The following is a 13,204-nucleotide window of genomic DNA, read 5'->3' on the forward strand; positions in this document are numbered from 1 at the left end:
AGGCTCTTAGCAAATGGCCGTAGAATTCTGTGCCATCCTGGGGCTGAGGGTCATTATCTACCTCAATCTTCATCCTGGAGAGGCTGAGGTCAGACACGGGCTGGTTGTTGGGCCATAGGGAATGAAGAGGTCTGTGGCTTGCAGTACAGCTACTCTCTCCAGAGACACTTCCTCTCAGGACAGCAGTGCCAATGAGTTCTAGGCAGTGGCTTCCGGGATGCACATGGTGGGCCAGGAAGAACAATGGTGTCATGGACAATGAAGCAGGACCGGAAGACCAGGCTGTTCTGTCCACCATGAAGCAAAAGATGGTGGCCATCACTAAACCACCAACCAAAGAGTACACATGGGAAGATTCACGGTCCAACCGCATATGTAGCAGAGGATGGCATTGTCGGGCATCAATAAGAGGAGAGGCCCTTGGTCCTGTGAAGGCTCGATGCCCCAGTGCAGGGGGATGCCAGGGTGTTGAGGTGGGTGGGAGGGGGAGCATTCCCATAGAAGCGGGGGGAGGGGGGTATGAGAGAGGAAGGAACTGGGGAAGTGGATGACTTTTGAAATCTAAATACATAAACTATCCAATTAAAAAAAAACAATAAAAAAGATGGTGGCCCTCAAACATAACAGAACAAAGGAGGGTAATTGCGGGTTTCCCCAGGGAACAGGTGAAGTGGGTATCTTTGGCATCTCCAACCAGGCTGTATCCTGGGGATGACACAAGCTTTCCTGGTAGAATACCATAGAGGGTGTTCCTCCTGTTCTCAGTCCTCATGTGAGACTTCTTTCTTTACAACATCCTTTTCACTCAATCGTCTCTGCCACACAGCTAATGTCCCCATGTGTAGGATAAGAACAGATGGACACATTTCCCATAGAGTTCCCCTGCTCTCGTTATCTTGAGGTGGGATTAAAATGTTTGTTTATTATTAATGTCCTATGGATACATTTTCAAAGGGGAGAAACAGAACAGGTCAAGGAAATTCAAACAAATCCAGATCCAGTCGTCTCTTTCCTTTTTTTTTTTTTTTTGATAGCGGTGGTGTTCGGCAACACTTTCCAATCCCACACAACTTCTAGGGACACACTGGAAGGGACACTGAGAAAATCAGACCCCAGCGGGAAGAAGTCTCAGGGTCTCGGATTGAGGACTCTAGCAGTTTGCTCAGGGAACGAACAGAAGTGGCACCCATGGACGCGTTGTGCGGGGTCTCGTCCATGGGAAGGCTCACCCACGCAGGCGGGAGGAAGGTGGCAGCTGAGGTGTGGTTGCTCAACTTCTAGTTTAAGGGAAATGAGCTCCAAGCCTCGGAGTGGTAGAAGAGCTGGTAATTCAAGATGCTTTGGCATGGTATTTTCCTGGAACAAAATATCCTTCAGTTGAGACAAGTTAAAATGTGTGGGCCCTGAAACAATGGGAGACTCAAAGGACAAAGTGAATGTTGGAAATGCAGGTAGGTGAAAGGTTTTGCCTTTCATCTGGTAGGGAGGATGATGGGGGGTATTTCTATTCTAAAAATATCCCTCGATGTCTTACACATTATATGGCAAAACAGGTGCTGGCTTTGCGATCAGGAAAGATACAGCAGGCACTTCCTTTATGAGGGGAGAATGGAGAGGACAGCCTCGGGGTTCACCTAGGACATGGGATTGGGATCAGGAAGGGACTGTGTGCATCTGCACCAGTTTGAAGCTGGGATTATATAGGACGTCTGAGACATCTAGAAACACGGGAAACGACGGAAACTTGAGTGTGGGACATGTTTGGGATACACACACCGAAATGAAAATTTAAATATTATACGATGGTTTACTTTAGGAGATCACAGTGTTCTATTAGCATGTCTCACTGTCAACTCTTGGGTTTTACTTCATTCTTATTAGCTGCCAGGATGCTATTGGGCTTAATTTGGGCTTAATTCATGTTGTCTGTTCAAACGTATAACCATCTCCTTCTTCCTTTACTGCTGTTTTTCTACATTTGCTTGGATCCTTTAATATGACTTGTGATACAAGCTCCCTAAAGTCCCTTTGATGTAAGAGGCACAGTAACAAATCACCTCATTTGACAGAAATATGTCTGTGAAGTCAACGTCAAAACTCAGAGGTGGTGATGGGATTCCATGCTTGGGGCACTGGAGAACCCAGCCATTGGAATCCTCATCCGGGCTACTTTCACCATGTTAAGCTAAGCAGTGCATCAGGGTGGTTTCGTGACACCTTGTCGAGGGTGGTGACAGGAAGAGCCCCATTATCTTCTGAAACTCCTTGACCAGGAAAAGGTGGAGAGTAGCTTACCAGGCGACATGGCCTGGTTTTGTTCCTCCACTCCCCCGGAAGACCTTTCTTAAGAGTCTGTCCAAAGAGCCCATCAAACTCGCTCCTAACAATGTCTGCTTTCCAGTATTAGTTTCAGGCCAGAGGTTGGTTCTCCAAAGACTTGCTGTTCTTATTTTGACTATGGATTGGCAATGTTTTCTGCTCAAATCACTCGTGGGCCTTCGAGCCTCTCTCCATGTGTCCCCAGGGGGAAGCGTTCCCATCATGCTCATGGATAGGAATCTTGTTTCAGCGTTTTGCTCAGGTAGTTGCCCTATCCAAGTGTCAAACGGGCAACTCAAGACGAGAGATCAATACTTCCATGGTTCTGGTGGTTGGAGGTCCAAGAAGAGGATCTGGCTGGGTTGGTTCCTTCTGAGGTCTGTGAGAGAAGAATTTGCTCCAGGTCACATTAGCTTATAAATAGCTGTCTATGTCTTCATGAGGTGTTCTGTCTGTGGCGTTTGTGTCTAAATCTCTTCTTCCCTCTTTTTTTCCTTTATCAGTAAACTTGGATTAGGGCCACCCTAATAACGTTAGGGAATTAGGTTGAAGATTCTCATTCTCATTCCAAACCCAGTCATACTCTGAAATATTGAGGTTTTGGACTTCAACTAGGAAAATTTGGGGAATATGTGCAAACCTGGGAGACGGAAGGCTACAGCTCCACAGGGTCCCCATTGCTAGGCATTGAGAGCAGCAAATCAGCCTCCAGCAAACAACCCCAGCTGTTCCACTCACTGACCATCCTGATTAGTTTTCTCCATCTGTCTGGATTTGATTCCCATGAGAACATGTCCTGACCTGACACAGATAGGCAGACTTCTGAAAGGCGGTTGTCCTAAGCCTGCTCCACTCCAGAGCTGCTGGGTCTGTCACACTCTGTTTTGCTCAGCTTTGGGCCTCCTCCCCATGACACAGCATCTAAGGAAGGTCAGCTTAATTCACATCCGGATCATTGGCTGTGCAACCTCTGAGGTCCAGACCCGGGTGGTGCTGCTCAAGTTGTGAGGCATAGCAGTTCAGTATCACTCCTTGTCCTGGCTTCCTGGACAAGGCACAGGAAGTTCTCAGGCGCGCCCTCCGTACCGACCACTAGCACATCCAGAAGTGCCACTATGCCATCTCAACCAGTGGGGCCACATTCTAAATTCTAGTTGATACAGACCTGAAGGAACCAGTGTTCTTGTCTTTGTCAAACAATAAGGGCCTCCTCCCTCAGCCTCGGTTGTTCCAAGGGTTGGGGTCCCATGAGGGAAGACCAGTGTTGGCTCCCATTGACTTGTGAGGGAGCTGGCTTAAGTCCACATAAGACATGGCTGCAAACCTGAGGTTCTCATGCTGAGTCTCTTATTCAATGTTTGTGCAGCACAAGCTCAGACTCTCACCATACAGTGGGTCCATCTATAAGACTCCTCCAGTGGTGAGGCTGGTCAAAAATGGCATTCTCATTGACTCAGAAATTAATTCATTCCTAAGGATTTATTCTTTTGACATACACACACAGACACAGACACACACACACACACACCACAGACACACACACATGACATACACACAGACACACACACAGACACACATAGACACACACACAGACACAGACATACACACATGACATACACACAGACACACACACAGACACAGACACACACACATGACATACACACAGACACAGACACAGACACACACACAGACACAGACACACACACAGACACAGACACACACACATGACATACACACAGACACACACACACATGACATACACACAGACACACACACATGACATACACACAGACACACACACACAAACATCAACACAGACACACACACAGACACACACACAGACACACACACACACAGACACACACACATACACACACAGACACACACACATACACACACAGACACACAGACACAGACACACACATACAGACACAGGCACATACACACACAGACACACACACACACAGACACACACACACAGACACACACACACAGACACACACACACAGACACACACACACAGACACACACATACACACACATACACACACAGACACACACACATACAGACACAGGCACACACACACACACACACACACACACACACACACACACACACCAGAACTTTGAGAGTGGAGGAATATGAACCTCTTGGGCACTTGAGGCCAGCCTAGTTGGTCTACATATCGAGTTCCAGGTCACCCCACTGACACTGTTTTTTAAAAAATGTGCAAATTATATTTCTGCTTATGCACATTTTTTCTCCTTTCTGTTAGAGGATCACCTTGATTTTTATTGTCCTGGATATGCTACTCGCTCTTGGTCCATGGACATCACTAGTTTCTCTTTCTCGCTCTCTTTTGTTGGTTCTCCATCTGTTGCCTCTTTATACTGGAGAGGCCCAAGGCTTAGTTCCTGACCGCTTCTCTGTCCACACTCACTCCAGGAGCTACCTCAAATGAGTTACTTTACTTGTTGCTGTGAGCTGCTATTTGCGAAGAAGCAATTTACGGGGGCTGGGAAGATGGCTCAGCAGTTAAGAGCATGTATTGGTCTCACAGAGGACCTGAGCTTAGTATCCAGCACCTACCTACACCATGTCTTTCACATTTCAGTGCAGATATGCAACTCCTGCCCCAGGGAATTCAACAGTATCTTCTGGTTTTTAAGGGGATCTGCACTGGCCCATACATGCCCCCCACCTACCACACACAACATAAATGCTTAGAATTTATTTAAATAATTTTAATATAAAACTCTACATATTTTTTTAAAAGAAGCAACTTAATGAGGTGATATTCCTTTTGAGGAGAAGTCTATCCTGGCAGGGGAGGCATGGCGGTCAGTGGCACTGCAGTGACTGGAGCTCTCAGTACCTACTTGCTCAGGTCCCAGGGTACCAGGAAACAGAGACTGCACTGGAGCCCCGTTTACAGATATCTCTCGATCTTGGCAACTCCACAGGGGAACTGCTCAGGGCTGCTCCTCCATCCCTCCAAGGTCCAAATGTATGATGGATTTACTGAGACACACTCCCATCATAAACTGAGGGAGCACCTGTGTGTTGTTATTAATTATAATAACCACATTATAATTATAAGGTAATTTCAATGGCCACAATTGTAACGTAAACCTATGGGATGCCACAGTCAAGTGGGGGAACTTACTACTAATGTTGCTAAATTAACATAGCATCAAACCGCCCTCTAAATATCTTACGTTTGTACCTAAGGACCAATGATTCTCAACCGTCCTAATGCTGTGACCCTTTAATAGAGTTCTTTATGGTGTGGTGGTCTCCAGTCATAAAATGATTTCATTCCCACCTCATAATTACAATTTTTCTGTTGTTATGAATCATAGTATAAACATCTGATATGTAGGATATCTGATATGACCCTGTGAAAAAGTTGTTTGATCCCCAGTGGAGTCGCAACCCTCACGTTGAGAGCCATGGTCACAGACAAGAGCCACCTTCAGCTTTAATTAGAGAAGTCTCTCTCTGCAGCGAATGCAGATTCGTGGTTGCTCAAGATGCTGAGAATGAGTGACAGTTGAGTTAAGCCGTAAATAAGACATTTACACTACCGCGTCTAAGACTCGGGAATACTGCAGATGAGGACGTCAGAAAAACGAAAAGCTGAGAGATATGGAGAAGGGCCGAAAAATGCTGTTTTCTTTTTTTTTTTTTTTTTTTTTTGTTTTGTTATTTTTTTGGGAGCTGGGGATAGAACCCAGGGCCTTGCGCTTCCTAGGCAAGCGCTCTACCACTGAGCTAAATCCCCAACCCCAAAATGCTGTTTTCTAAGCATCCTCGATCCCTACAACCATGAACTCACAGCAGCTGCTGTCACTTGTACAGGGCCTGCACAAGACTGGCCCTACCAGCAATTAATCACACATGGGGGATGGCTAACAGGGCCCTACCCTTGCTGCTGAAGTGCTAGCTACTGATCAGTTCTTGGAGAGGGGCAGTCACAGTGTTGTATACTCTCTTCTGGGCCTGTCAGGCTCCAAACCCAGGCTACACAGACGGAGTGGGTCATAAAATCAAAATGTGAGGAAAAACAGGTAGGGAAGTGGGTGGGCAGGAGACAGACAGGGCTGGGAGGTGTTTAGAGAGGGTGGTGTGTGAGAGCAACTGGCACGTACAGCACACAGGAACGAGACTGTCAACAGGCTGAAGTAATAAGAGATTTTATTAGGCTCACAGTGTCAGCAGCTCTGTCCGTGGTCAGCTGGCTCCACGGGTTCACGGCCTGCTGTAAGGCAGGACAATATGGTGGAAGGCACAGTAGAACACATTACTCACTTCCGGTCCACCAGGAAGCAGAGAGTGCACGGTGCACGGTGGGCTTTGTCTGTGGTGCTCTGGTTCCGTCTGGATCCCTGTCTTGTGGATAGTGCTGGTCACTGGTGACTTCTGCTCAGGAGGGACTCCACCTGTGAGTGTCTCTGAGAACTCCCCACAGGCCTACCCAGGGCGTGCATTACTAATCGTGGTGCATCTCAATCCAACCAAGGAGGAAGTTAAGAGCGGTCATCCCAAACCTGCCCCATCATCTTGACATCTGAGAACACTTGAAGTCATATCTACTTTCCGAATGAAGACCTGAGCATAGTCCTCACGTGATGCTGCCATCGTGTACACAACTGGGATGCGCTAGCTCCTTCCTCAAAGAATCACCAGCTTCCGTATTGCTCAAAAAACTGAGTAGAAATCTCCTCGGAGGCTCAAGGCAAACTCCTGCCTGGCTATAAGAAGTGGTCACTTCAGGATCCATACCTTCCACTTCTAGGAATCTCAGCCGGAGTCATCCCCTTAGATCTTCTAGGGCCTCTCCTCATCCCAGGTCTTTGGCCTGTCCCAGAGATTGCCCCCATCCCCCAGCCAATCTCCCCTCTCTCTCCCCTGCTCTCCCTAGATATGAACTCCCCACCCCCTACCCCACTCTCCCTCTATCCCCTCTTCCACCCAGTTCCTCCCTCCATCCACCTCCGATATCCATTTTATCTCCCCTTCTGAGAAAGATTCAACCATCCTCCCTCGTCCCCTCCTTGTTGTTTGGTTTCTTTGGGTCTACTGATTGAAGCATGGCTTCCCTGTACTTTACGGTTAGTATCCACTTATCAGTGAGTACATACCGTAATGCATGTCCTTTTGGGTTTGGGTCACCTCACTCAGGATGATACTTTCTAGTTCCATCCATCTGCCTTCGAAACTCATAATGTCCTTGTTTGTAATGGCTGAGTAGTATTCCACCGTGCAGCTGGACCACATTTTCTGTATCCATCCCTCGGGTGAGAAACATCTGGGTTGTTTCCCGTCTCTGGCTATGACTAAAGCTGCTGTGATCATGGTTAAGCAAGGGGAAAGGGATCTGTGCTCACAGTTTCCAAGGTTGCCAGCCATGGTTCGATGGCTCCAGCTTGTGACAAGGTAGTCTGTGGTGAAGAGCTTAGAGTAGAGACGGCTTGTCTGCACAGTGGGATCCTTCCTAGTTTCCATATTGGTTCAACTCGGCCCTGCCAACTGCTCGTGCCACCCACATTTAGGATGGGGTTTTCTCCCTCGGTGGCTGTGCCTCACTGACCGCCTAGGTGACCCTCAATCCAATCAGGTTGGTGATCAAGAGCAACCGTCGTATGTGTGAAGTATTGATTAGAAATGAGTTCACACATTTTTAATACAAGAAGCAATTTTTTTTCTTAAATATTTTTGGTGCATTTTTGTGGATGAAAAAAAAAAAAAACCACACAGGCTTGGAAGGCTGGTTCTGAAATTCAACTATAAAAAGCCGCAGTGGACACGTCTGTCTTACAACCCTATTCCTTGTGGCATTTCTAACACGATGCTGTGTTCTTAAGAGTTTTAGAGGGCAGAACTCCTGCTATGTGTTCTTACCCTGAAAAATAAAAGCAAAAGTAGGTTGAGGGCACAGCTTAGTGACAGCCTAGTGTGTGCCAGGCCAATCCATTTCCAGCGCCGAATAAATAAATAAATAAATAAATAAATAAATAAATAAATAAATAAATAAATAACAAAACAAAAAGGAAGCCTTGAATGTATTTATTCCCATCTGACTCAGATTATATACATTAAACGTGTGTAGACTTTTGATATACATGTTCACCATCTAGACCAATCTACTCTCTGTGACTAGGGACTTTTTTTTAAACACTATACCATGCCTCATTTAAAGATCCCCCATTAAGGCAATCAGATGTGTGTAGCCCAGGCTAACCTTACACTCACTATTTTCCTGAGTCTGCTTCTCCACTTAAGAGCTTCCCCTTGAGTAAACCATTACCCACGGTTATCTTTTTGTTACCCGTGGGTTCTCCTTCAGCCTGGGCTGGCTACACACAGCCATTCTTTCCACGTAGAAGTCTGTATATACCATTTAATTCCCAGGCAGCGAGTGTCCCTAGCAAGGACCTACCTAGAGTTTTAATCCTGCAGTTAGTTACTTAAAAAAATCAGTATTCTCAGAGGGGAACTAAGAAGCTGTTGCTCCCTGGATAATTATATGGTTTCTGTTTGGGAAGACGAAACAGACGTGAAGATGGACGTGGCAAAGGTCGGGTAACATGAACGTCCTATCGCTGACCGTACGTGTGAGTTATCAGAAAGCCAGATTCTGTCATGTATACTTTTCCATCGATTAAAAACACTACAATCTATGTAAACACTCTAAAATGTACTACTAATTAGCAACAGTTTCCCTAAGAAAGCACTATTTTATAATTTTTAAGTTACCGTCACTATATGTGTATGGGGGTTGGAAATAACCCGTGGCATTCTCTCTTTTCACCTTTATGTGGGCTCTGAGGGGCTGGACTTAGACTGTCAGACTTACAGTGTACATACCATGAGCGTCTCCCCCGCCCCGACGTGTCACCTTATATGAAAATTAAAACTACTTTGTATGAACTCTCTGAAATCTCCTTAACCTTCCCCACTGCTCCTTACCTCTGTGCTGTAGTGACTGAAGGCGACTCCCTTTCTATACCCGAATGCCTCTGGCTTGTCCTCAGCTATACAGGGTGTCCGTCTAGCTCATGGCCATCACAGAGAGGGCGCCTTTCTCTACTCGTGCAGTGAGTGAGGGTTGGCCACCTTCCAAACAACCTCATCTTCCAGGGACTCTTTCTAGGCTTTCGTTTACCTCTCATGACTTGAATTTTATGACTCCGAAATGAGGGGTTTATGACTAGTAAATCCAGCTCAATGACAAGGCTCTAAACCTACTTGTGACGGTGTTTGAGCTGAGGCTTATGGCATGGGGCTGGTGTGTCAGAGACTCGGAGGAACCTAAACGAAGCCATTCCTGAAGCTCTGAGTCTGAAGCAGATTGTCCTGGGCATCAGCACACCCGTCACCATCTCTGGTCTCTTTTTCCAGCTTCACCTCAGCTCTAACAGAGAATGTTTCAGACGTAGCACAGTCCTTAGGGCCCACACATCACAGTGGCCTTTCATAAGGGTGGGGTGTATCATCATGGCTGCCTAAGAATCTCTGGGAGAGATGACTAACTACTGTATCCCAGAGTGCTCCTCTCAGCAGCAAGTCATGGAGAGGACAGACGTGAGGTCTGACAAAGCTGAAAAGAGGGAAACCAGACTGAAGCATCTCCTGTTTCCAGGCAGTCATTGGTACAGCTCTGGGCCAGCTACACAGTCACCCGAGTCCTCTGTGAGCATAAACTCCCAGCTCCACCTTTTCAAATCTGTGTCATGGAAACTTCCAGAAAAGCAGAGAACTGGTGTTCAGGGGTCCACTCACTCAACCACCACTTCGACAACTGCCAACACTCCGTCCATCTTACTGTGTCCATCTGCACATTTTTATTTTAGAGAAAATTATGTAATGTTATTTCTACTAGGAACCCTGTCCTTTTGGGGGGATTGCCAAACAAAAAATATTCAGTGTTTATTACCAGAAAATCAGCAGTGTTATTTTTAATACAGTTGGGGTACATGATATGTAATTACAGCAGGGCAGTGATTCCAGTTAAATTAAAAACCTTTATTTTCCCAAATATAAAATTACTAAATTAAAGTCTTAAAAGAAAATATAACATGGTGAAAACTTTAAATTATCCCTCCACTCACCACAGGGTTTAGGGTTTACCAATCACATACTCCACCATTTTGGCAAAAGGATGAATTTCTTTTTAAAAACAGTTTATAAACCTAACATAGCAAAGACTGTATACATCTCCATATTGCACTTCTTATGTACAAGAATAAACAGTGAAGTCCAATGTATTTGCATATACCGAGAACAGCACAAATGGGTCACGAATAATAAACTTAACACGGACACTGATGTATTAAAAGTGTAGAAATGTAGTAAGTACGTGGACTCAGCGAGGAGGCCGTATTAACAGAACATATGTACATGGGGTTTTAGGTTTTAGCATAGGTGTGTTCGCTAGTGCAGGCCTTTGGTTCTATGCTGCTGACTAGGCTTAGGCTCACATCACACTCAGCTTCGGAAGTGCTCATGTTGTCAACACAAGGCATGGATATAAAGGCTCTAAGTCTCCGCATTCACTAGTAAAAAATCTCAATAGTCAATTCCCTTCAGTCTTCAAAACTAGACACAAAAATAGTTCTTGTACTCAACCTGAATGTGCCACAGGGAGAAAAATATTTTCAAGATTTTTCCAGCTTAGTCCCCATTCCCAGGTTCAGTGCTGCTGCATCTGCTACAGGTGTCCCAGCACAGCTGGTACAGGTGTCCCAGCACAGCTGGTACAGGTGTCCCAGCACACCTGCTACAGGTGTCCCAGCATACTTTCCCTCTTTTCCTTTAGACCATTTATTTTAATACTATACTGTAAGAAGAATAAAATTGAACTGCAGCCCAAGAGTATCCACATACACCTGTTAAGACATGAGGAAAACTAAACATTGCCAGTGAGATTTAAAAAAATATGTGCACCTTCCCCCAACTCCTATAAAATCTGCTATTAAATATCACAGTCCAGGCTCTTTCTCTCTCCCATTCCCCATGGCTTCTTCCTGTGCTTGGCAAAACCAGTGATTAGCTCTGAAAGTCGTCCTGAGTTTGCACATGACAAAGCATGTCCCCACGTGTGGTTCATGAGGTAAAGTCACACAACTGAGGATGAACTGGTCAACCCTTGAACCACTGTGCTTGTTGGTGTCCCGCTGATGGCGTTGAAGATGTGCAGGGAATTTGGTAGCACGCTTGTCTTCTCCTCCAGGGGGCAAATCTTGAGGTACAGAAAGACAGTGTTATCAAAGTGCAAAGCTATGGCAGGCAGCCAGTCACCTCAGGTGACGTCCCGACTCCCCATTCAGCTGCTGTGCCCTGAAAGGGCAGAAAGGCGAGCCCAGCTAGGCTTGGGCTTCAGCCGTTTGCATAGATGGTTTGGCTTATCTATAAATGCCCACCTTCCAAGCAGATTGTAAGGAGAACATCAAAAAGACTGCACTTTCCTTCAGGACTTAATCAATGGGAGCCTTCTAGGCTTCCCAGATCTGAGGTCTATCTCTTACCTCCACTGAGACGTGAACTCGTCTTATGTCCTGAAAAAAACCCTTTGGAAGTGAATTTGTATTATCCGACTTTCTCTCCTATCTCCTTTTTTCAGGTCTTACAGACTTAAGGGCCTGGTCGTGGCAAATAAGACCAGGAAAGGATGGGGTGTAGGATTTGACCTACAGAGCTGCATGGAGACTCAGAAGAACAGACCCACACAGCTCTGGAAAGACCAAAGGCACTAAGCCAGGTCACATTTCTTTCTGTGATGGGCTCTGAAGGGTTTAGTCTTCACCGATGCTGAGGCAATGGGATGCTTAGAGACCACTGCAGTTACTAAGCTCAGTCTAGGCACTCATAGATCCAGCCCAACAATCTCTCTACTTCTGTCCTCCTTGATCCTGACCGTGGGTGCCTGCTGATCAGGCGCTCCGTCCCACAGGAATCTGGAGGTTCTGAGGAAAAGGTCTCAAGCTTTCTCCAGCAGTTTGTTTCCATGAGTCTCCTCTCCCTTGTGCTTAATTATTCACACATTAATGATTTAATCATTTCCATTTTTTCTACTTTTAGAAATGACCAGAAGAGAGGCTTTTCACTGCACATGCGCAAACCCACAATTGCTCAAACTGGGTCAGAACCATATGTGATTCGGGTTAGGGAGACAGTTTATCAGGAAAATAAAACAAATGGTATTACCATCCCATCTGAGCACACGCGGCATGGAGGAGGGGAAAAAAGCAAGGATGTTAAAGATCAAATGGTTAGTTCTGCACAGTCCCAACTGATGCATCCCCACACGACCCCTACCCCTGGGGCTCAAACACTGCAGAAGAAGGGTGGAACTATCGTAGGAGCCAGAAGATGAGGGTTTCTGCAGCTAGACTGTGTGTGTTCTATAGAAGACAGGGAAGCAGCCCTGTGATAGCTTAACAACACGGCTGCCTAGACAGGGCCTGAGAAACGGCAACACTGACGGCATGCTGACAGGGATGGGGGGGGTCTCACAATGGGGGATCTCACAAGTCCAGCCTTATGAAGAGCTAGAGATAGTTAATAGCTGCTGAGAAGGAGAGAGCATCCCAGCTGTCAGCTCTAACACTACACGTAGGAGCAACACCAAATGAACTCAGGAGCTGGATTTACAAATCTATGTGCAGAGCAATGGTAGGTAAGAAATAAGGAACCACGAGTTTGAGAAGATGTGTGCATGTGAGAGACTGTGCATGTTTGTGTGTGTGAGAGAGAAAGAGACAGGTGTGTGAGAGGTGAGAGGGGTGTGTGACACACACACACTCACAGAGAGGGGGGAGCATCGAGGAGGTAGGTATCCATATATGAATTTCTCACAAAAAATAAAAAGAATTTTCCAGT

The 13,204-nt window shown here is 46.1% G+C and overlaps 1 protein-coding gene across 51 annotated transcripts in view; it reads right to left on the bottom strand.

The window, feature by feature from the left end:
• Positions 1–10,251: 10,251 nt before the first annotated feature.
• The window catches only part of Dock9 (dedicator of cytokinesis 9), a 264,999-nt gene continuing 262,046 nt past the window's right edge, over positions 10,252–13,204 (bottom strand). For all 51 annotated transcript variants that reach the window (NM_001105759.3, XM_087585062.1, XM_087585049.1 and 48 more), the window contains 1 exon segment: positions 10,252–11,564. In NM_001105759.3, coding sequence (NP_001099229.2) covers positions 11,442–11,564 — 123 coding nt within the window. In that variant the 3' untranslated portion in view covers positions 10,252–11,441.

This window comes from Rattus norvegicus, chromosome 15 (assembly GCF_021556685.1).
Source record: "Rattus norvegicus strain SHRSP/BbbUtx chromosome 15, alternate assembly SHRSP_T2T, whole genome shotgun sequence".
In the NCBI taxonomy this organism is placed as follows: Eukaryota; Metazoa; Chordata; class Mammalia; order Rodentia; family Muridae; genus Rattus; species Rattus norvegicus.